The 26,289-nt window shown below is 36.8% G+C and overlaps 1 protein-coding gene across 3 annotated transcripts in view; it reads right to left on the reverse strand.

Annotated features, from left to right (window-relative positions):
• Positions 1–26,289, reverse strand: part of KHDRBS2 (KH RNA binding domain containing, signal transduction associated 2) — a 512,181-nt gene that overhangs the window by 18,219 nt on the left and 467,673 nt on the right. For all 3 annotated transcript variants that reach the window (XM_072944681.1, XM_072944680.1, XM_006217887.2), the window contains exon 8: positions 10,548–10,606. In XM_072944681.1, the coding sequence (XP_072800782.1) occupies positions 10,548–10,606 (59 nt within the window). The remainder of the gene's footprint in view (positions 1–10,547; positions 10,607–26,289) is intronic.

Consider the following 26,289-nt stretch of genomic DNA (forward strand, 5'->3'; position numbering starts at 1 on the left):
GGAATTAAAATCTGTTGGGACTTCATATAAAATCTGGAGTCCTGGCCAAGTGTGTCTATTCCCAAGAGGGATGTCATTAAAAAAAAATCACTGTAGACAGTATAATTTAGAGATAATTTTTTCTTTTTACTTTTGGAAAATGATAAAGGAAGTCACACACTCTCAATATTAGGATCTTGTTGTCTGAGAAGCACTAAGTAGACTATGTGTGTATGTGAAATAAGTAAAATATTCCTTAGAGAAGGTGCAGGGTTTGAAATCACTGGGATGGTTTACAAACTTGTGGATTTTAAAAAAGCATACGAAGATGTGAAAAATAGAGCTCAAGTGACTTGACCAAATTCCCACCATTTCTGAGCTTCCAAATTTAGATTTCAATGTACCATACAGTATATGAAATAGGAAGGAAAGGGGGCAAAAAAAGTATTCATTAGATAAAATTTTCTTGTTTACTTTTTACTAAAGATCTCCTGTATATGAGTCATTGTCCTTAGCCCTGCATACGAGGGGGATAGTTTAAGGAGCCTTAAGGAGAGGACAGGACCAAACTAACATGAAACTTCATAGAGTACGACACCATTGTAAATACTATTTGAAGAAAATGCTGAAGAAACCCTAGAGGAGGGAGCTACTGAACTCCATCATTCGGAGAACTTGGATTGAACTCTCACATTTAATCATTTCAAAGAAATAAATTTCTGAGCAAATATACGGCATAACTAAGAATTCAGATACTGCTTAACCTATTTAAAAGAACTCACTTTCTTTAAAGACTTCCCTGTATTGTTATTTTGTGTCATCTGGCCTGGTTTTTAAACTGGATTCCAAGATCTATGACAGGAAAGACTGTCTATGGTTGCCTTCAGGTAGTAAGGGCATCATAAATCTTTGTTAAGTACCAGGTAAATAAATGGCGTTACTAGCTCAGAAGGAATTTTAAAATCAATTATGCAAAATAAATGAAACAGGACTTTCAGAAACACATGGTTAGCAATTAGGTTATAGTGGTCTTTTGAAATATATTTTTATTGAAGTATAGTCACTTTACAATGTTGTGTCAATTTCTGGTGTACAGCACAGGGCTTCAGTCCTACAGGAACATACACATATTTGTTTTCCTATTCTTTATCACCGTAGGTTACTACAAGATATTGAATACGGTTCCCTGTGCTAGTGTTTTGGATATTTGAAATAGATCATTGTTTCTTTAAAAACTTATTCCATATCTGGTTTTGTAAACTCAGATTGATTTTTGTTTTTCACCCAGTTGAATGAAGTTTTACAGAACGCCACAGAGTGCATCTCCATCACATGCTAATAAGCATCACTGAGAAACGTTTACTTTGATAAAGGGGCGTAAATTATGCAGGTAATTCCTCTTGTGCGTTAAACGCACTGACTTAAGCAGCTTCTGCATCTCAAATATTCCGCTCTCGGCCGAATCAGGACTATTACGTGGTGTGTATTTCTCAACGTGATCTCATTCCTGCCAGGGAACCAGGAACTGTGGGGCGCATTCAGAGCACGAAAGAAAAATCTGGATGATTTTTAACACTGCAAAAAGGTGTTCTCTGATGAACACTGAGGTTGGACCAAAGACAGGAAGCACGGGAACAGGGCACCAATTTATGAAAAGTCGGCACTTTTTACGTACCTGGAAAGTAAACCTTTAACGTCTGTCTTTCCAGAAGTAGGTTAACAGGACACCTTGAGAGTAAGTTAACTTTAGAGGACAGTTCAGAAGGGACACAGGGCATCGTAACGTTACTGAGGGCACAGTCCTTACGCTCACGCTTTGCCAGTAACACAGCTACTTGTTTGTATTTCTGAGCTCTGAAAAAGAACCTCAGGTTTTTTTTTTTTTAAAAAACACACTAAAACGAAAAGGGACAGCTCTTGCTATTTCTTTGGCACACTGTAAACGAATACGCAAAAAACACAACAAAGGTGAGAAACCTAAATTAATCTCTGTTATTACAAGCCGCTAGTGTCTTTGGTTTGCCAATCCTGTGAGAGCGTTGCAACAGGCTGATGAAAGTTCACACCGGCTCTGAGACACTCAGCCTGTTGGTCCCAGTGAGGTTTCTTATCTTTTAGAGGAATATCATTCCATTTAAAAGCACCTTCTGAATATTTGAGTACATGTTGTTTTATAGCTATTTATTCCCCAAGAGAATATGTTAGGTTACTTGTTTTGTAGTTGCTGTAACTAATTATAACACCACCATCCATTTTCTTCATTTAATTTTTTTTTTAAGTTAGGACTAGCTTTTATTTATTTATTTATTTATTTATTTATTTATTTATTTATTTATTTAAAGAATTATTTTTAAATTTTTTCCCCTTTATAAATGTTTTTTATTGATATATAGTCAGTTTGCAATGTTGTGTCAATTTCAGGTGTACAGCACAATGCTTCAGTCATACATGAACATACATATATATTCATTTTCATATTCTTTTTTGCCATAAGCTACTACAAGATACCGAATATAGTTCCCTGTGCTACACAGTATAACTTATTTATTTTATATATATTTAATTTTTGAATACTTATTTAAGAAATGAAGATGGCTGCACTCCATCACAACTTGTAGGGGTCAATCATTGCTAGGCATTTTATGTATATTATTAACATATACAATTTTCTTGCAAAATAGGTCCTGATGTCTTCCTTTAAGAAGACTTATATTACTCCCTTCTGATTATATAATAATTGGTGATCCCAACAACAAATTGATTAGCTAAATGAATGAGATTGTAGTTTTAACAAAAATGCATGCTGCTCAAATTGAATTTGCTACTGTGCAAATCTAGGTATTTATTCATCCAAAGTGGAAGGCAGGATTAGCTGATCTACTCTGAGCATTTTAAAATATTATGGAATATTGGAACCTAATGGCTGAACCATTGCATCCACATAATTTGTACTGTCATTATACGTAATTGCAGAGTTGTAGTTTTAGGGTGCAGAGGGTAAAACAGAACAGAACTGAAGGAGACATATGAATGGCCAGCATCCCTCTTTGAAGATGAACATAATGAGTTACGTTCCAAGAAGAGTAAACTTTCAGTTCACCGTCAGTTAAGTTCTCAGGAAATTCAGGCAGCTTCTGGGAAGCAATTACAGCTTCTATCATTTTTGAAATTTTAATTAGACGCCCCCTGTCAGAGACAACCAACACTTGGGATAACCCATGTAGAGGACAAAAGAGGGCTTCACTCCATTTCCAAATTTAGAGTTTTACAATGCACACGGCAGGTACTCCATAATTATTTATTGAGTAAATTAATTATATTTACATGTTTTGCATCTTCATTTTGTACCCAAAAAGAAGCCACAGGCTTCTCTCAGGTGGGTATATTTACTTTGAATGGAAGTCCTGGGAGTCCTACAGCCAGGCCCGCATTTGAGTTCTGGTTCTACCTCTCTCTTGTTGAAAGACCTCTTTGCAAGTCAGCAAGTCCTTTCATCTACATACTGATGACACATTTTGATTGTCACAAACTATTCTGAGCTTCGGACACCCACACCTCACTGCCTGTGAGACATTTCAGGGGTCTCAAAGTCAGCTTTTTTTCCCCCCAAACTAAAAACATCTTTTTCTCCATGCTACTTAAACTCTTTCTAAATTTCCTGCTTTAGTGAATATTGTTATTGCCTACAACTTATCCAGTCACTCATCAGAAACCCTTGGCATCTTGTCAATTTTGCTCATTAAATCTAAACAATCTTTTCTTCCTTAATATGTATTTAACTCATCCATTTCTTTCCATCCCCATCAATCCTATTCCATGGCAAGCCATTGTCATCATTGTCCAAAGTACTCAGCTGCCTTCTTATTTTTTGTGTCTTTCCGTGATTTTAAGCACATATACATATATATATTCAATACAAAAAGACATCGATTATAAGACACCAATAATTACAATCATATTTCAACTGACATAGTGTTTCAGTTCCCACTGAGTCATTCAATAAATTATGACATCTTTGATAAATGAAGTGTAGCAGTTATTTCAGAACAATGTATCTTAGTCTTTTTTTAAAATCCATGTACTATTTTAATAAATATAAAAATCTTCCCTGGAAATTCTGTGAAGATAAACTAAAGTAGCATATCTCCTGGATATATATTTTTCTAGTTGGTGTATTTCCATGTTGGGAAGAAAATGTTTTCCCAGCTTTTTATTTTGTACTCTGCACTTTGTGTTTTTTAAAAACAATTCCTTTTTTGTACATTCTAAATACAAATCTATATCATATTGAATGTATTTTTTGCACATGATCAGTTGACCCTAAGATTCTGACAATAAATCACTCAACTTTCCCCTCCTCCTCATTTCAAATGATTGTACCATTAACCCAGCAGAAAATTAAGTAATAAAAGAACTTTCCTATGACTTGTTTTATTGGTGTAACAAGAGAGTTCTTAGATGCATGCGGATTGTAATTCTCTGTGGACTTTGGTTGGATGAGTTTTAGACAAAATCAAGTTTGAGATTTAACTTTTCAACATACTTGTTCAAAAAGAGACTAAATTTGTTCAAAAAGGGACATTTTACTTTCCATTACTTAAACTTATAAATTAAAAAATAAATGTAAAATGCCAGATTCTATAACACAGTGTTTGCTTATAAAATACCCAGTATTTTGAAAGTATGTTGCCTTCAAGAATGCAGATGGTGGACACGTTTCGACCTTTCATATTAAGATCGTGGGCCACTTTTTGCCATGTATCTAAAATTTATTCTCAATCTTAGCTTCTAGTAGGACCACCCAGGAAACTTATAAACTGATGCCCGGTTCTCATCCCCAAAGAATGTGATAGAGCTGATCCAGCATAGCAATTGGATACTGGTATTTTTTTCAGAATTCACCAGGTGATTCGAAAATGTATAATTAATGTTAAAAATCTCTGATCTAAAATACTGAAAAGCAGGTTCCAGTGTTGCCGAAAACTGTTGCATTCAGGACTACATGATTCAAAACAAAATTTAAACCACTGTTAATACATCTAATTTAAAATGAGCAAGGCAAGAATGAAGTAGTGGTTATCTGCTCTTTTTGGCTGTTTCTTGATGAAGCAACTTAGTCTGCATTTATTACCAAGACTAGTTGGATTAGATGTCCATCCCACTGTAACCTCTGAAACAGTAGGGAACAGAAAATCAGCTACTTCTTAAGTTAATTTTACAACTGGATTTTAAAACACTTTAGGAGCACAATTTCTTTAGTCCTCCTTTCAGTTAAAAATAAAGTTTAGAAATCTATATTAAAAGTTAAATTGAATAAATCACAGTGGTATTTTTCTCAATATCTCTCAATAACTTCAATATTAATAAATCCTACAATAACATTTTTAAAAATGACTGTAAACTTTCCGCCCACCTTAAGAAAACTCATCTTCATTTGTAACATCAATTTCCTCAAATTTCTATGTCTGTTTACTATTGCAAATGGCTCATCTTTGCGCTTGCATCGCGTGGTGGCGTGATTACCGGGTAGCTTCATTTTCCTTTGCTGTTTTCACAGATTAATCAAGACAGAGCTTATATTCACACTGGGGAAATAATCGTTCCATCTCCTCAACAAAATGAGTGTGTTTGTGTTCTGCAATCAGCTTGAAGTGAGGCACTAGTATGTTCCCGAATTGGGCACAAAAATTCTTATTGCTTTCATTCATTTCAAGACATTGTATTAATATTACCTTCCTTGTTTCCACACAGCTGTTATCTAAAATGCCACTGCAGAACAGACCCATAATTAGCTCTTCAGTTTGTACTTTAAATGTGTTTTAATAAGCAGCTCTCTTCTCTGAGAAGAGAATGTTGCTGTCCGTTCTTAGCTGTCAGTCTCAGAATTTAGAGGGTGTTTCTTATGTGAAGCATTGCTCAGACAGGCTGATCTATGCACTGTATTTAAAATGCACCCTTACTGAATTATGAGCTATTCAGATTTATCCAAAAACAATTATAATGATTCTGATAGATTAGGAAATATTTTAAAAATGTGAAAGCTGATTTGGAATTCCTGTAAATCAAATATTTATGTTCCAAAAATAAATTCAAGTTATCAGAAATGTAACATTTAAAAATTAATTTAATAATAATTTGACATCAATGAACCATTTAATAAATATTAATACATTAAATAATATATGTAGATTCTTATATTTTATATATTAAATATAATTGTATCATATTTCATACTATTTATTTTAAATATTTAATAGTTAAAATTTTTATATTTAGTTATTGCAAGAAAAATAGTTTAATATTTTATATTAAGTTCTATGAAAATATCTTGAATAATTTAATTGCAATGAAGCCCAAAGGACACATGATATTCACTGAAGTCAATGCATTTGTGACTTCAACATGAATTTGGGCCCAAAAGAGACAAACACAAATTCAATATGGTGATACACGAAGCCACAATGTATAAAGATTCCAAGTGAAGGGTCACACTGAATGATTGGATTTTACTTCTAGTGGTTTATTCAAACCATTTCTGGAATCCAGAATGAGAGATTCTGGATATCTGTGCCTTTTGAATGCAGGACCCAGTTGCCCCAGAGAGCATTTCTTGTTCCTCTATCAATGCCTCTGTTTCCCCACAGGTGCTTCCTCCCACCTGAGCAGAGGAGAAGTGTCTGGGCAATTTACTGCGAGCCTCCTCACATTCTGCCCAAGTCTGGGTGCTGCCAGCGGTCTGAGAATGGAAGCTGCTCATTTTATACTAGCACAGATCTGTATCCTGGATACAGCCAAAATGTAACAGAGAGGAGTCAGTATTCAGAATATAAGTGGCTAAGCAGTGAGATGCAAGATTTACGTTTTGGAGTAAGTGTTACTGATGTAAAAGATCGTGCACAGTTCATTAAAGATGAGCTATAAATGGATACTTGTTGATATACTAGGCAACATGTGAGTTATGGAAAATTAATTTTAAAAAAGTCAGTCTAATTGACATAAACAGGTCCTCAAATCCCTGCTCCATGTGCAGATTTAGAAGTTATCATCTGCCCCTTTGGAGGTGACAGGATGAGCCTATGAGCAAGAAGCCTGAACTCAAAGCTCCCTTTGCACAATCACCTAATACCAAAATCTGACCGCACACAATGCATGTTAATATAATTAGGCGTCAAGGCTGCGATGCTGAGCTCTTCCTAGGTCTCATCATTTGACTTTGTCCTTTTTGTCCTTTTTCTATGGTCTGGATCGGATATGAGGACGTGAGCACATTTAAATCTCATGACCATATGGAGTGGCATGCAGGCAGTTTCCTTACTTCCTGGTTATACAAAAAGTTATACTAATTATGTAGATTTGGTTCATTATAATGGCACATATGAAAATGTATTAAGTTCTGCATTTTGTCAATGTATTATCTTAATGATTATGAACTGAGAAAAAAAACCCTTGATCTTATGATGGGGAAATCTTAAAGGAATTTTTATACATCAGTCTATGTGTATTCTCTTTTCAAATAAATTATGTATCATGATGGATTTAAAAATTGGTAAAATATAAAACAAAGTAAAGAGTAAATAAATATGGGAGTATAATTTAAATTTCCATCTTTTATAACCTAAATGTTCTGCAGTGTGTATTTTTAGAGTAAAAAATAACTTATTTTTAAGTTTAATCATACCTATGTAGCTACTTAGTTCTAAACACCTGTGGTAAAAAAATTTTAAAATGTATAATTAATTTCACACATACATCATTTAAAACGTAAGTGTTTTTATTTGTAGCAATATGGATGGACCTAGAGATTATCATACTAAGTGAAGTCAGAAAGGAGAAGACAAATACCATATGCCATCACTTATATGTGGACTCTAAAATACAACACAAATGAACTTATTTACGAAGCAGAAACTGACTCACAAACATAGAAAACAAACTTGATGCTTACCAAATGGGAAAGAGGGTGAAGGGATAAATTAGGAGTTTGGGATTAGCTGATACAAACTATTGTCTAAAACAGATAAACAACAAGGTCCCGCTGTATAGCACAGGGAATTATATTCAATACCCTGTAATAAACCACAGAGGAAAAGAATGTGTAATATATGTGTGTAACTGACTCACTTGACTGTACACCAGAAACTAACACAATGTTGTCAATCAACTATACTTCAATTAAAAAGATATAAATGACTTTGTGCTTTTGTTCAGGGTTCCCCGACCTCATTCTGTGGCCCAGTGTGTAGCAGAGATGGGTCACAGTGAGCAGAGAGGATAAGGAGGTGATGGAATGGCCCTGGGCTGCTGGAATCCTGGCTTACGAGCAAGCCCCTTCCTCAGCTCCAGTGTTTCCTATGAGAGCTGCCCATGACGAAAGGTTGCAATGTGTTGGCTGGATTTATTTGCCTCTGTCCCTGGAATGTCATTTCCTGACCTCAGCAAAAGAAGTCAATAAATCCTGTCCTGAATACTTGCCCTCTGACATGAAAATCAAACAGTACTTCCCAAATCAGAACGCATTGACAGGTGACTTATCAACATTTTCAAGCAAAGAGGAAAACATCTTAAATGTGAACTGTAGTTTGAACTAACTCCTGCTCAATAAAGTCAGAAAATGGCAAAAGATCCTAATAGCCAAAGAAAAAGTCAAGATCTTAAAGCGAAGTCTATGTTTAGGCCTACACGTGCCTAATCTTTCAACCTTAAGAATATGGCCAATGTGGCTGAAATTTTAGATAATGGAATAGAAGAAGAAAAGTTATTATGAAAAACCCCTGCCTAACGTAATGTCTTTCTTACTCTGTCCAGACAGTCAAACCACTTTCTGCATTTTCCTCATTACTTTATTAAAAATAATTGATCAGCTGCTTTCTGTGTGCAGAGAATAGCCTGTTGGTAAATCATGATTTGACCCAGAATGGAATCCAGTGCAGTGGCAAGAGCAGGTGTTGCTTCTACAGTTACAGACGCTGTTTGTCTCTAGCCTTGGCAGCAGAAAGAGTTAAACAACCAAGAGAGAACAGAGCAAGACCCACAGGTCACAGAGGTGAGCCCAGCTCTCCTGATCAGCGCTCCCGCCTCTCGCTTAGAAGGTCTCAAAAAGTAATGGCTTGTATTCACATACTTTGCCCTATGGTCTTGCTTACATGGTATTAACATTTTAAAAATACAAACCCTTGAGCATGAGAAATCTCATACCCTGTTCCCAACTATGCAGTCGGATTTCATCAAATTCATCCCTGCCGCTGATTTTGGTGTACTTAATTCTATAAAGTAAATCTCCCTCAAATGTATGTGCTATGTGTAAAAAACAATGACTGCATTTTGTGTTGGAATAAAGTCAATGGAATAAAAATTCCACTTAAAAATGGCTTATAAATAATACGTCTTCCCATCAGAATGTAAGTCGCAAGAGATGGTTCACTGCAGTGTCATTAGGACTGAGAACAATGGCTTACATGTGTTAGACGTTAAATAAACATTTGTTACATGAGTAATGGTCTCTGCGTCACACGATTTACAGCCTGACACAACCTGTTATATGTAGGAATACTTGTCTCCACAGTAGACGGTAGGAACCAGGGGTGCTGGATTGTGCACAGCGTCGTATTCCTAGACCCTGACAAACCCTTTGTGCACAAAGGACAAATGTGCATTTTCATTATAAAATGGAGATAAAAGTTCTTAATATTTCAATGTTACATAAAGAAATAAATAAGAAAACATATGTAAGTAGTCAGCTTATGGATGGCTGTCATTGTGCTGGTGGCTTATTTTTATATTTTAACTTCTGAGCTCAGCTTCATGATGGTCACCCAGGGAAGTGAGTTGTCCCCATAAAGAGGAACAGAGTGGCCTTGGTATTATTTTCTTAAAAATCCAGGACTGAATACATTTAAATGAGGGTTATTTTTTCAAGACAGTCAACTGGTGATGCTGCATATGTTTTAAGGAACCAGAATCTGCCCTCCTAAGGGAAGTACTGTCTTGATATATCATATGGCATTCAATACATCTTACTGAATTGAAGTACAATTAATTTTAAGTAGTTTTTAAAGTAAACAATGTAATTTTGAAGTTTATTTTGTAGACTGACGTGCTTGTTAATGATGAATTCTTATGCATCAATTATCTGGCATTTTCAGGAACTACACACACTATAAAAATAACTTGAAAGCTACAATTTCTGCCCTTAAATTTTGAAAAATCTTTTCATTGTATATTATTCTGATGATTTTTGTAATAGCAGGAAAGACACAATTGTTGTCGACTCAATGAGTCAGACCATGGACACGGTGAAACATGCAAGAAAGACACTATTCAGAATGTTTACTGTTGCTGTTGCAAATGATCTATGATTGTGATTAATTGCTTTTGAAATTTGGTCAAAATTGATCTGTCCAATTTTCTGGCACCGGCTCTGTTATGTCAAATCTCACCCTAGAATTACATACATCAACGTAGCCTGGACTGCTGTAAAAACAGGGGGGAGCAAGACGGAAGTAATTTCTGAGTTGTCAGTGACTGATGGATGTTCTGGTTTCACAGTTTTAGTAAAGAAAAGGTCTTACCATAGCTGGCATAGGCATCCTCACTTACTCCATGACCATAGTCATAGTACTCAGGCACACTGCAATAGATTTAGACAGCAATCAATGTTACGATATTCAGGAGGAATCAACCCAAAAAACTCAAATGGAATTTGAAAGCAAAATGTGTGTTAAGCTCATAATCCCAAGAATCTCTAGGCATAAAACACATCCTATAGAAATTTTCAGTGAGAGAAATACATGTTATTGACAAAGAGCGCTGTGATTTTCTCTTACCAGCTCAGCACTTCCTTATTTCTATCCTCCAATTATATAAATCAAATTTCCTCTGAAACACAAGTCTAATACTTCAAGAGGAGAGTTATAAAAGGTCTATTTCCAAGAAAAAGTGCTACATAAGATGACAATCTGGTCAGCTGTATGTGGTGTTTAATGCTGTTACCTTAAGAAATACACATCAATTTCGTCTTCACCTCCAAACACTGAAATGATGTTTATAGTCCCCTTCAACCCTTCCACAGTATGTCCATGCACTTCTCAAATAAAGACACTATTTCTTTTCTCTTAATGTCATAATTAAAAAAAAACACTATACAAAAGGTGGAAATTATTTTACTTTAGCTTAGTATTTGGAAAAATTATGCATATTTTAATTTTACTTAGGAAATCTATGAATATTTGTAATACAACATATTTTTCATTCAAGTAAGCTTCATTTAAAGTTCTCTGCCTGAATCTTAATTTATAAATTTATATATGTATATATTTATAAATTATATAAAGATTATTCATTTAAGTATATAAAAGTGTGGCAAGAAAATGGCTTAATATCAAGTACCAAATTGTGTAGGGGTGAGGGTGGGTGACAGATACCAAAGGGTTAGGCTGGAAGGAAGACAGAAAGCCTCAAAATTATTTAAAAATATTTGGTTGTTATTATCCCTCAAAGCAATCCCATAGGTCTTATTATGTCAAATACTTGAGATTTCATTGATATCAAGAAAAGAGAAGCAAAAAAGAAAATGAAAGTTTAAACGTTAGAGATGAAAAGACCGATGGAGAGAAGTTTGGCCATCTGTATCTTTCTGGGAGGTGGCTGATCATGCATTAACTCAATTTTACTGTAATGTAGCAGGAAAAAAAAAAAGATTCCCTACTCTTTATTGCCCAGGATATTCATATACAAACTCTCTAGGAAGAATATATGGTGATAAGTTTTTCTCCCCATTCTTCTAATGACTTGAGATTGTAGAAGTCTAAGGCCATTGGCTGGTGGCTGGATGTTTATCTCTTCAGTAGCATACTTATCTTGATAGAAATGATGCAACTCAATTGAGAGACCTCACGTATGTGTAGCAAAGTCCTGAGAGTTGTCACCTTGATTTCCTGAATGTTCAAGAAGTGGCAGTCGTGAGATTGTGATTTAACAAGCGTGTTCCCATGTATCAGGATGAAGAGAAAATGAGGGCGTTGAGGCTGCTCCCTGCCTTCCTCCTAACCAGTAATCTTTCCATGAGTAACCCTGATTATGTGTCCCAGCGCGTGCTGTGTGAAGACCAGTAGCACCAAACATTATCTAGTGACATCACTCTGTTTCTGATGGGATTTCAATTTTAATTTTAATTGATGAATTAATGTGGAATCTAAAAAAAAAGGGCACAAATGAATTACTTCTTTGTAACTTAGATGACTGATTTCTTGAATGTGTGCAAGCATATCTGACGGTCCTTTATAATGGGATTACTGCATTCTGTTGATTTGTATTTTGTGGTTGGCTTTATTCCTTTGATAACTGTAAGTTTGAAAAAGCTTAAACTCTAACCTGTTCTTAGAAACAATGAACAGTACATATATGTTAATTTCAAAATGAAAAAAAAAAACCCACTTAACCATGAAAATAAAGGGTGAATGGGTGGAAAATGAAATAAACTTGAGTTCGCATTATCCACTATTGTTTAGTATATATTATTGCTTGCTCTTAATAATATTATCAGAAGCTTCCAAAAGAAAATAATTGTTTGTGTAGCTGCTTTATTTTTTAATTATTAAAAAGTATGTTTTGAAATTTTTAAGAAAATGGGTTTCATAAGCAAAAGAAAATACATGTGAAATATATGGCATTAAAATATAAAGAAATTAGAATAAGGAAACAATAAGGATAATTAAGAAGGTCTATATTAAAGTAATTCCCAAATTAGTTTCTATAGAGAATATTTTCTGGTTATTGTGAATCAAGGAACAGTCTCCTTTGAGAGGCGATGTAAAAAAAAACTCAGCAATTTACCAATATTTTCAGTTTTATTTATAATATCTCAGCACTGAGAAATTTGAAAGAAAGAATTAAGAAATCTTAACTCAGTCTAGACACTGCTTTAAGAGTTGGCTAAAATTGCTAAATAAGTAGCAGTGATTTATTTGAGGAAGTGTTTTCTGCAATAAATCAAAATTTTCATATTTGATTCCATTGTATAGGTGCAGGTGATATGTACAATTCATGATCCACTTGGGAATCTAACCATTGCGTGACGTTTATTGATGACGCCAGTATTTCCTACTTCACAGAGAAAATTTCTCCAATTTGGAATTAATAAAAAACTAAGAACTATGATAACTCAAGAAATGTCTAATTTAACGTTTTTCCATATAATATGTAAGTTATATGAAAATATTTATTATGACAATAATTAATAATTTTGCCAAAATAAAAAGGAAGAAAAATACATTAAAAATTTTTAATTGATGAAGCTAAGAGAAGGAAAAATAAATCGCAGTGAGAGAGACCACGACAAAGCAGCTGAGTTATTCTCTTCTATAAATAATACAGACCCACCAAGAGGGAATTTCAACTTTCAGAACTCTAAATAAAAAGGGGAGACTGAAACATATAAGACATTTGTAAAAGAACGGTTCATGCGAAATAATGGAAGAATAATGGAGAATAATCATCCTGGACTCCACCAGAGTCCATACCTCTGCTAATCCAAGTATTACTTCTCATTTCTTCCCTAAGAAAATGTTTTACATGGACAAATGGCCACACAGTGAGTGGAATACACTTGCCAGCCTGCCTTGCAGCTAGAGGTGTCTTGTGACTGTGTCAGGAAAGGTGGGATGTGCACAGAAGTGAGGGGTGTCAACTTCAAGTTCGTTTCCAAGTTGAGAACAAGCTCCTCGTCTTGGGCTTGTGCACCATCCCCTCGTCAGATGGTAGAATGCACTCAAAGCGATGATCTACCATCTACCATGCAAATGAGATAATGACTTAGGAAGTCATGTACAGCAATATGGAAGGAACTTGTCTCAAAATGATCACACTGGAGCAGACTTCCTCTAAATCATTGCCTCCTTCAGGGGTTGTTATCCAGAAAATAAAAAATCACCTTTTCTCTTTTTTGAGCCACTAATTTTTGAATCTCTGTTACAATCATTTAGTCAAATATAAAAATCAATATATAGAAGTGTACAACTGCCATTACAGTCCCCAAATTTGGGCTATTAGCTCAGTGGGAGGGTGGAAAGTGTAAGGGAAAAAAAAAAACAACAAAAAACTGGGAAGGCCCGAATGGCAAGCTACAAATCCTAGTGCATTTCAGCACTGTGGGAACCAGCTGGACAAAGCCCAGTGGCTGGTACTCCCTGATGCTTTCTAAAAGGCTGGCAAAAGTTATGAGCTCAAGTAAGAATCAGTGGTGAAGCTGGGATTTGAACCTTGGTGTATCTGATGATGCAACTCTTCGGGGCAACTTATAACTCATCTAGTCCATTCCATGTATTTCAATAATCATCAACTTTATCTACATAATCTCAGACAAAAAGATGCTAAATAATTCACTTAACATCATTATGACCCTGAGCTAAGTGTGATTAGGAAGATCAGGTGAGCTGTGAGCACATTTACCTATCTTCCTCCTTCTCAGAAGATTCCCAAATACTGTCAGCAACAGGGGCCTAAACCAAGCACACGAAATTCTCAACACCCTCTTCATTCCCTCCTCAATTATTTCCTCTTCTAAGAAGCCTTCTCAGGTCCCCTCTAATGTGTTCCCACAATGCTATTTACCTCTCACGAATAGCACTGTCATTTTTTGCAATTTGACTTTTACATGTGCTGTTATTCAATTGTCTGTCTTCCCAATTAATATAGTTTCCACGAGGTCAGGGCAATTTGGACCATCATGTATTTACAGGGAGGAACCCAGTGCCTGACACATAGTAAATGCTTTAGAAATGTTGGCCAAGTGACTGTGGAAAACAGTATGGAGATTCCTCAAAAGACTAGGAATAGACTTACCATGTGACCCAGGAATCCCGCTCCTGGGCTTATATCCAGAAGGAGCCCTACTTCAAGAAGACACCTGCACCCCAATGTTCATAGCAGCACTATTTACAATAGCCAAGACATGGGAACAGCCTAAATGTCCATGGATAGATGACTGGATAAAGAAGATGTGGTGTATTTATACAATGGAATACTACTCAGCCATAAAAATGACAACATAACTCCATTTGCAGCAACATGGATGTCCCTGGAGAATGTTATTCTAAGTGAAGTAAGCCAGAAAGAGAAAGAAAAATACCATATGAGATCACTCATATGTGGAACCTAAAAATAAAAAAAAAAAAGAAAAGAAAAATGAACATGAATACAAAACAGAAACAGACTCATAGACATAGAATACAAACTTGTGTTTGCCAGAGGGGAGGAGGGTGGGAAGGGATAGACTGGGAATTTGAAATTTGTAGATACTGACAGGCATATGAAGAATAGATAAACAAGATTATACTGTATAGCACAGGGAAATATATACAAGATCTTGTGGTAGCTCACTGTTAAAGGGAATGTGACAATGAATATATGTATGTTCATGTATAACTGAAAAATTGTGCTCTACACTGGAAATTGACACAACATTGTAAATTGACTACAACTCAAAAAAAAATGTTGGCCAAATGAATGCACTGAGGTCTTGGAACTGATGAGATTTAAGTTCATTCCAGTTTAAACAGCCACCTTCTAACCTGTAGGCATCATCCAATAATCCATTGCACTGATTACCACCCATCATTGCCTTTGTATGCACCCCTGAAATCCCTTTTCTATTTGAAGAACCAAATGCTACTTTATTCCACAGAGCCCTTAGCATTCAGTTCTATTTAGATCAAGGTCTCCAGTTTCCTTGACCAATTTCCTTGATCCTTCTATGACATAACTATAATTACAGTTAACCTTCTAACTATATTAAAAAAAAAACCTTTAAGTTTTTAAAGGTTTGTATCAGGAAAAGTAGATTTGATGTTTACTTAGAAATCTTCTATGTAACAAAAATAAAAGATTCTCCTCACCTACAAAAGAATAGGACATGGGTTAGGGGACTTGGAAGCTTTTCAACTCTAGACATGTTACGGAAGGCAAGTTTGTGTGCCCCACGCCCCATGAGGCCAAATAAACCAAAACATCGGAGTTTCGAGCAGAGAAAGGTTTACTGCAGGGCCAAGCAAGGAAGACGAGGTGGCTCATGACCAAGAAAACCCCAAATTCCCCGAAGGGTTTCAACAAAGCATATTTAAAGGCCAGATAAGTTGGGGGGGGGGCGCAGGGTACATGATCAGCTTGTGCACAGTCCTCTGATGGGTTGATGCAGAGGTGACAGGGAGGTCAACATTATTACCCCCAGGCACCAGGAGGTCTGGGAGCCACATGCTCTTGATCGTCAAGTAGTTTATTTCTTCTTCTGGATGGTGGGTTTTAGCATCTGAAAAACTCAAGAAATACACCTGAGACACTACTATTTAGGTCCTTCAGGGGGGAGCTGCAGCAGAGGGTGTGGGGGAGGGGTCTGACCCCAGAAGCCCCCACCGGGGTTTGAACTATCTGCTCAGTTACAGGTAGTCTGAGCCTTGGATTTTAAAGCAGAGAGATTTTGAGTTGTTTATTCTCCTTTTTAACATCTCATGGGACTGAAGGTCAAAAACCTTTGCCTTCTATTTACATAGAAAATTTGTGACTGGATGAAATCATTCAATCAATATTTATTGAGACCAGTACTATTCTGGGGATACAAACATATTTCTTAGATGTGTTGGAATAATAAATGTAAGTACTACAAGGAAGTATCCATAGATGAATATTGTGGATATTTTCAACCTACTTTCTATTTATCCAGCACAATTCATTGAGAATCTATTATGTGCCAGATAGTATTCTAAGTGCTAAGTAATACAGTGGTGAACAAAACAGACAAAGATGCCAGCCCTCAAGGAGTTCAGAAGTAAAGTATAGGCAAAGTTAAAGAGTTTTAAGTGTCAAGGAGAAAAGACTAGAGCTGGAAGATGAACATCCAATGTTAGGTTAAGGGGTACAATTTATAGTTGAAGTAGTCAAAAAGTCTTTACCAATGAATCGATACTGAACAGACACCGGACAGAGATAAAGGAGCGAGCCTCGGAAATTTAGGGAAAGAGCATTCCAGACGAAAGGAGACGTAAAGACCATGAGGCTGAGGCGTGCTTGGGGCATCTGAGGAATGGCGACGCGCCAGCGTGTCAGGGCCAGGCGAGTTTCAGGAGATGAGGCTGGAAGCACGGCTCAAGGGACGTGGATGTTTTTCCATGTCCACCCCTGGGGTCCTCCCCAAGGCTGTCTCCTGAGCTCACTTCCTCTGTCTCTGCCTTCTTCACTTACACTGTCATATCCATCCCTAGGACTTTACTGATCACAAACTCTGTAACATCTATAAGGAAATTGCTAGTATAAAAGCAAGAATTGTTTGAATCCCACATTAATATCAAATTAGCATGACTGTTTCAAAGTATTCCTTGTAATATTGTAAAGGTTAACATGTAGATCTTCATCCAAATATTAAAAGCTAATTATTTAATTTAAATGTAAAATAACACAGTGATTTAGAGGAGGCATTATTTGAAAGCAACCAAATGTGACTAAACTTTTATAGCATAAACGAGTGGTGGTCTCTGAATCCACTGTCATGGTTAATACTGTAAGTAAATTGAAGTGAGGGCTTGTAATATTTATCAGGCTGCTACCAACAGTTTTCAAAAGCTTATAAATGAAATACTCTGAATTATTAGAACAGATGGATATAAAACATGTTTAATACACCCAGTCATAAGGCAAAAGGAAGCATAGGAAAGAAAATATATACCATATGCAACTGCTAATTATGAGTGAATATATACATATGTGTGTGTGTCTATATATATATATATATAGCTCCAAATTGTTAATCTCATATTTTTAGAATTAAAATCACAGGCACCAATATTATTGGAATTAATAAGAGATTCAAATGTGAAAAGTGTATAGCTTATATCATTAGCCACCATTATGTGTACATATTTTATACATTTCATTTTTCATTCAAGAATTTTTCCATTTAGAAATTGGCCTTTATTCTGAGGACAACAGGAGAATTAAAACATACAAGGTAACCTCTCTGATACTAGACAACAGTGTTCTCACACAGGACAATTTTCTTTGTTGAGAATCACTATCACTGCACTCAGACTATTGGGAAATAAGAAGTTGGGATAAATACAAACCATAGCAAACCCTTAAACTCTTTTGCACAACTTTTATTTCATGCATTTCTAGTACAGAAATAATTAAAGTAGATTTTAGAATAAAATTCAATATATGTTTATTTGAAAATTGAAACACGCTGATCATTTTGTATGTGTGCTCAGAAATATTAAATAAAATATGTTCCTTTTTGTGTGTTCGTGTTTTGGCTAAAAGGCAAATAGCTTTTTCTGCATTCTAATATCCGTGCTTTTCACAGAGTTCTAACACAGGGAAAAGCAATGCTCTACATGCTGTATTTCTGCAGTATCTCTGAGATTCCATCAAGATTCCATCGAGCTTTAAAGCATCTTTGAAATTTATACTGTATTATTTGGCTACTTATTTATTCATTTCATTCAGCCTGCAATGTTACACAGGGGGCACTGTGTTACAGAGCAGCCATGTTTGTGTATAAATATAATATAAATTTTGTGTTCTGAAGTTAACCAATAAGCTAAACAAATTAGACATCAATGTATATGGAGAGATAGGAAACACAGCAAAGCTCTGTATTTGTTTTTCTGGCCAGTTTGTTTTGAGAAAGTCAAAGCTGCAAGTATCCCACACAGAGGTAATTCTTCTTATAAGACAGTAAAAGTCTACCATCTCAAAAGTATAGAACACTGAGTGTCCACTCTCCAGCCCATTTGGAGGGAAATCAGTATGCCTTGTGAAAAGTGATACAAAGAATTTAGAAAAAAATATATATCTGAACTCCAAATTGAGAGTGGCTATTTTTCATTTTTATTGAGTGTGTCATTTAGGACAAATCATTTAATTTCTTTGAAGAAGGGTTTTTTTACCTTTAATACGGCAAAAATGATACCGCGGGTATTCAAAGGAACCTGTGACAGCCCTGTGGTAAGTGCCTGGTACATAGCAGGCGCTCAGGAAGTATTAATAATGGTGATCATCCAATCAACGAAGGCGTATACATAAAGTGCCTCTTCCCCATATTCATAAACATTACAGTGCTGAAAGGGATTTCATCTTCTTGAAATATGCTGAAACATGAAATAACCATATATACCCTCATAAGTTTCAGCTGACAGTGTTTTATGTTCACAGGATGAAATATAGGATGATTATTCACGAGGGAAGTGACATATTTGTTCTGCTCATAGATTTAGGATGAAGACAAATGATCTACATAAGGCATCTGGTGTAGAATTATGATCAGCTTTGCAATGATCCCCTTGATAGAAAACGGATCTTTTGAGGGTGCAACCCCAAATGAGAGAGGAATTTAGATATGCTTTTGTTTTTCTGAATCAGTGCTTTGCATAAATTTCTGCAAATGGTCTTTTTTATAGACACTCTCCAATCATTTTTTTCTAGTTCAGCTTGTATTTTCTGCTTACTTTGACCCTCTATTACATGAATGAGGGGTGAGCAATTTTGTAACAGAACATTAATCTTCTGTGTTATCATGCGGAATTATCATTAGACCATAGTAATTATTTTCTATAAATAAGAACTTCACTGGCTGGTTAATTAGGTTCAGTGGTACATGACATTAATAAATGAACTGTTACCTGCTTTTGGTCCAAACACACAGAAGCTATTGAACCCTAGCTTGAAATGGACACAATTTTGACTCTCTATACATAATTTCTTTGGCTGAGTCATAATTTATGAGTACCAGTAAGATTTCAGTCCTGTAAAAATCAGCATAATTTCTAATTATTTCCATCCTTTAATCTAGTTGACTTTGGATTCATCGGCGCAAGTTGCACTATGGTTATGTATTAATGATGATTTATATTCTTCTCCATTCAAATCACAAATGAAATCTTGCCTGCTTTGTGTAATGTTCCAGGGCAACCTGTTAGTTATTAAATGGCTATTTTCATGCACAAGACTTTGGGAGTGGAAATAAATAAGAGTCTGGGGAAAGAATATATGAATTGATAACAATTGATTCTATTTCTGTAAGTCTTTTCTTTACGTGTGGAAACAAGGCCACATTTATCCAGAAACTCTAAGCAGACAACCTAAGTCAGGGGCTGTCTTCAAGCAATACCAGGGTGGCATGCTTTGAACTGAACTGTAATTATGTATTTTCATGTCTTCCTTTTTTCTAATCCTTAGACTGTGAGTGGTAATTCCTTAGCACTGGCCCTTTTCCATCTGTGTTCTAGCGATCTACCCAGCCTCTTCTCAGTTACTCCCTGTTACCACACCCAACACCCTGACATGATGGAGTATCTTCCCAAGTCAAAATCTTTTCAAGGCCCCCTGCCCCCGACCGTGGTTGTCCTGTTTAGAGGAAACCCCCCCCCACCTCTTCACCTAATGAGGGAGTCATCCTCTTCCTGGGAGCCAGGTCAGTGGTCAGTGTCTTATTAGAGCTTTACCCAACCTTGCAGGCAAGCTGTCGGCCCTTCCCACTCGCCTTGTGCAAGACCTTGCTCATGTCTTCATGTAGAACAGCTCATTGGGCCAGAATTCCTTTTTAAAACTCTGTATCTCCAGCACCGTGGTTCTTAATATCTAGTGTACACAAGCATCAGAACGATGCTGTGCTTAAAATACACAGTATGAGCACTTTAAGAGCCCCTTTCTTCATATTCTGAGTCAGCTGGCCTCAGCAGGGGCCCAGAAATCTGTTATTTCACTTGCAGGTGTTTCTGGTGCAGAAGCCCAGGGTCATACTTTTTTTTTTTTTAAACAAACCTACACTAATTGTGAATAAGCCAAAGTGTGAGCTGTGTGTTATTTGTTTTGAATATATAGGCCCAGAAGAGTGATGGGGAATGAAAGTTTGTTGAGAAAAAAAATGAGCAGCTTTAAAATACCACTTACTTTCTTTGTGAATTATTTGTAAGGTGCCTGATGGTACAGCCATGGAGGTTCGTGGCTACGTCTACAACTGTTCGTATGGAGTTTTAATTAATGGCCAATGTCAACTTAAAGGGTGCTACTGAACTTTGTCCTTGGCACTGTATGTTTTCCAGAATTAAAAAAAAAAAAAGATTGGGTAAAGAAATACAAGATATGCTAGGAAGGATAACTAGTATGCTGGTTTTAATAATTAGCATTCTAAAAAGCAGCTCCAAATCAGCCACAGAAGGCTAAACGCAAGGTCAACAGTCACAGAGATCAATGTCCATTTCTGTGTTTGGGTTAAAGAAAATCAATTCCAAAGATGCAGAGTGGCGTTAGAACTGGCTCAACAGCAGTTCATTTAGAAAGAACCTAGGTTTTCAGTTGAAAACAAATTCGATTAGACCCAGTCATGTGACAGAGCCACTTAGGGAAACCAGATGGCCGGACAATGGGGAAGGACTTTGCAGCACGAAGCACAGGCTGTAATGATGTCATTTCTTTGTACCAGCCTACTGTCATTGGATAAAATGTCACCTCAAAAAAAAAAAAATGTCACCTCAGATCACTGTGCCACACTCTAAAAGGAAAACTTGGACAACTGGAAGGTTTTCTAGCAGAGAAACTAGGGTATTTGGTGAAATGGAGACCACGACACACTGAGAACAGCTGCGGAAAGCATGCCTGTGTGGTGGGGATCACCCTGGATGCGGTCACTGGTACAATACTGTTGCCTGACAAGCAATCACAAAGTACTAGCTTCACACAAAAGCAGTTATTTTTTCAGTTCGTATGTTTTGGCTTGGCTGGAGGTTTGCTGATCTAGGCTGGGCTTGCTGGGGGCTCTGCTCCAAGCTGTGTGTGGAGCGGGGCTCTGCATGTGTTCATACTGGAGCTCAGACTAAGGGCACAGCAGTTACCTGGGGAAGCTGCTCTATGGCGATGACAAGAGGGCAATTGGAAACACACAGTCCCTTAAGGTCTATGCTTAGAGGTGTCATTATCCTATCAGTCAAAGCAAGATACGTGACAGTAAAGAATCAGGTAAATATACTTTGCCACTTTTTAAAGATGGGCTGAAAAATAACACAGCAAAGGGTGTGGACACAGGAGGGGTGAAGAATTGTAGTCAAGAACTCACTCTACTACACACTGGATTGGATATTGGCAGAGGAACATTATCTTCGTAAAGACAGTTTGAAATATGGAAGAAAGCTAGATTCATTATGTGTATCTTCACAAAGCCGATTAGTGATCAATGTATATAAATGGAGATTACGGGATAGAAGAGACTCAGGTTAAGAGTTTCCTAATAAGATGAAATGTTTAAAAAGGTAAGAGCAAAGGGAAGCGATATGGCTTTAGTACAAGTGCCCAGGTCTTTGGATTTGGACAGGAATCAGTTCAAAGCTTGGACCTTTTACCTATAAAATCCAGGCAAGCTAAACTGTCTGTCTTAGCTTTTTTTATTTGCAATGAGAGGATAGAACTACCTACCTCATTCAGTATTTTTGAAGTACTTAATATGGGCATCTGCTCACAGCAACTGCTCTCTATTGTGGATATTATTATTATTATTATTAAAGTTTTATCACCTTTAGAAATGGCCAAGTGTTCCATACCTAGCCCTTCATACTCCTCCCTTGCCTCCTTCCCACATCTCCTATAATTCAATATTACTAAATATTATACAATGCAAGAATACAAGTCCACAATTACTTACACCTGAATTCCAAATCCAAGTATTTTGATGCCAGTTTTTTTTTCTTTGAGTGTATGAAACCATCAGGTAACAAAATTCTGACCTAAAATGCTAAGAAGCCATTTATAACTATTTAATATCCTGCTTAGTTTAGTTATTCATACCTTTTAATACAATAATATTAGCATATACTTTTGGCCTAGCTGCCACTGGGGGTGAAATGGACCATATAGCACTTTGAATCTTACTGCCTTTCTGAAATACTAACAATTCTCAGTATGAAACACCTGGCCCACAGTACTGTAACGACAGGAGTGTGAACTTGTACTTGGATGCACCAAACTGTCACGATCTACTTCCAGCGCTTGGAAAACTGCAAGCCCTTAATAAATACGAACTTAATGAAATGGTAAAATATGATGTTGACAATATTATAAAAGGAAGTCTAATTATTAAAAATGAATTATATCTATATCTTAACTCTATTTCCCGTGCATCTGAGATAAACTGTATACCCTTTCCTGAAGCACTCCCAGGACAAGGGTGACTTGTTTTTGGTGTTCTGACTCTCCAGCTTAAAGATCACAAAGATCCGTGTTTTCCTTCTTGAGGACGGTGTTACGAGAAAAGTATCTTCCTTCCCTCATTGTTAGTGTGCGAGTGCAAAGAAGCAAGACCTGGAGTGTTTTTTTGTTTTTTGTTTTTTGTTTTGGGTGAAAATTGACTAAGAAACCAAAGAAAGCAATGAAGGGATAGAAAGGTTTTTCAGGAAAGGGATGAAATAGAAACTAACGGAGAATTTACTGAGTGTAAACGGCCAAATCAGCCTAAGGCAGAAAAAAAAATACCATAATTTTCTCCAAAGATGAATTTAGTTTTACTAATTTCGCGATTGGATGACAACCTCAAATTTTACTCAAATGCCATTCTTTTCTCATTTCTACATGTGGTGTCCAGGCTTTCCCGTTCCCCGTCTGTCAGCTAAACGCCCTGCCACTCCCAACGGTTTTATGATGTGATTCACCTGAAGGCCATGTGACTCTTTACTAATGAATCATATTTTCATTTCTTTATCTTTGCTCATGAAGCTGCCCTTGCTGCCTGGCTAAATTTTCTTTAGGCAGTTAAATGGCAGCTTGGCATCAGTTCTTAGAAGACTTTTGGTACTTTCTCTTAGCCCTTCACTTAGATGGCCTCCTACGTACCCGCAAACCTTCTAGCATAGTAGTCATCACGTGCTGTATATCTATTTCCACATCTGTCTTCTCTAACAGCCTCCAAGTAGACCACGGTTGGATTTTAGGACATCCTTCAACACACCATACAGTGCCCTCCAATGCCATTCTGAAGGACTCCTTGTCACTGTGCCCTTGGAAGCACTTTCTGGATATGATTTCTTCTCTATCTTGATTATTTTGCAAAGAGCAGTTTTAGGAAACATGTCAGTGGCTACATAACACTAGTCTCTTAAGTGTTTCATTAAAAAAAATTAGTTGTCAGGGTGTAAAAATCAGAGTATTACACTGAACAGCTGCTGTCTCAAGGTTTATTTTCCAAAAATGGCCACAGTAAAATAAAAATTTTCATCCTTGACCCAAGCCAGTCCCCATTATATGGTGACGTCTAATATCCCTTCTCTGAAATCTGGTCGGACTTGTGGCTTGGTTGTAAGCAGCAGAATGAGGCTAAGTTATAAAAGGCAATGTGATGTCTAGTTTGTTCTTTGGGATCCTCACAGATGGTGCTCCGAGCTGCCATGCTGTGAGAAGCACTAAGCAACGTGGAGAGCACTGCACGTGAGTTCTCCAACAGCAGCCCCAAGTAAGATGTCAGCTGACATTTAGCATCAGCTATTAGATATGTGGGGAGCATCTCCAGATGATTTCAGCTCCCAGCCATTGAGTGAACCTCACCTTTTTAGATTTCCCAGCTGACGCCCCAGACATGGGAAAGCAGAAAAAAGCCACCCCTGCTGTGCCTTGTTAAGATTCCTGATGCACAAAGTCCTCGAGCATAATAAAGATGAGTATTTTGCACCACTTGGTTTTGAGGTGGTTTGTTATGCAAGAGCAGAAACTGGAAAAGTTAGGTTTCCAGATTGTCTTCAGAAACACACACACACACACAAACACACACACACACACACTACTGGGCCTTGCATCCTACGGGGACTACACGACCACAGCGTCCTAAAACTGACCAGAAGATAATCTCCTTTAGACAGAACACCACTTACGAGAGTTTGCCACAGGCTTGACAATTTGTTATACCTGGACAATTATGTACATTCATGAATATTCATGTCCCCATGGGTATGCTGATTAACTATATTTCTCTTGGCAGAACTAAACTTTTTATATTGACCATGGAAGCCTTTCAACTTGGGTTCTTTAACTCATCTTTTTCTTTTTTCCTAATTGAAGTATAGTTAGCTTACAATGTTGTATCAATTTCTGGTGTACAGGATCATAATTCGGTCATACATATACATACGTATATTCATTTTCACATTCTTTTTCATTATAGGTCACTGTGAGAGACTGAATATGGTTCCCTGTGCTACACAGTGGAAACTTGTTTATCTATTTTATATATAGTAGTGATTATCTGCAAATGGGCTTTTTGCAACACATCAGGTTGTTTAAGGGTCTAAGTTGATCTAATACTTCCCATTTCTGAAGCTCTGTTCGTATTCAGTTTGCCTAACACCTTCCTGTTCCCTGTTGAGGGGTGTCTACAGATCTAAACTAATCTGCTGAGGAGAAATGACTGACATGCTAAGTGTCCTGATCTCAGTAAATAGTGACAAGGCATTCCCTTAAGTTCTCTTGAGAAACGTGTCATTCAAATGACTAGGGAAAATGTTTTCTCTGAGTTTTCTTATTACAGTCTTATAAAATGTACCTTAATGTATATCTTTAAATAGAAATTGACAATTTAGGTAAGCAGTTTCACCAAAATTAACCTTAAATTATCAAACAATCAACAACTACAATGAATAATACATGGTGAATAATTTGAAGAAATATTTCTTTCCTAAAGCTAACCACAGCTATCCTAGACACTTAAATATGCCAAATGAGAATACCGACCAAAAAATATGTAACAGAGGAGAACAAATCTGACTCTATTTTGGATCTGTTCCTTTAGTTTTGACCACTGCGCCCTGTTTTCCAGGCTTAGCCTTGCCAGCTCTGCACCTTTTGGGAAACAATGTTGCCTTTAGCCTGAAATAGACAGGCTCTGACCTTAAAGGATGTCAGCACTTCTGCACTTACCCAGAGCTGGCAAGTTGCAAAACAGAGTAACCTTTGCTTTGTTGGAGGTTTACAGGAATAGCAAGGCCTGACACACATGGACAAATGCAAGAACAAAGAATTCCTACAGCAAGAAGTTTGCAACAACGAACCACACCCCCTCCCCTGTTTTTTTGTGTGAAAGGAGCCTGCATTCTGGCTGAAGCAGAATGGTTCTCCAAAACATTAGTCAGCCATCCTCTCAGACTCCCGGCTTTCTGAATAAAGTCGCTATTCCTTGCCCCAGCTTCTTGTCTCCCGGGTTATTGGTGTGTTATTGGCGTGTCGTGTGGCGAGCAGAACGAATTTGGACTTGGAAACAAACATAGTGTGTATCATGAGCTGGATTCCCACTCT

The sequence above is a fragment of the Vicugna pacos genome, chromosome 20 (genome assembly GCF_048564905.1).
Source record: "Vicugna pacos chromosome 20, VicPac4, whole genome shotgun sequence".
Classification (NCBI taxonomy): domain Eukaryota; kingdom Metazoa; phylum Chordata; class Mammalia; order Artiodactyla; family Camelidae; genus Vicugna; species Vicugna pacos.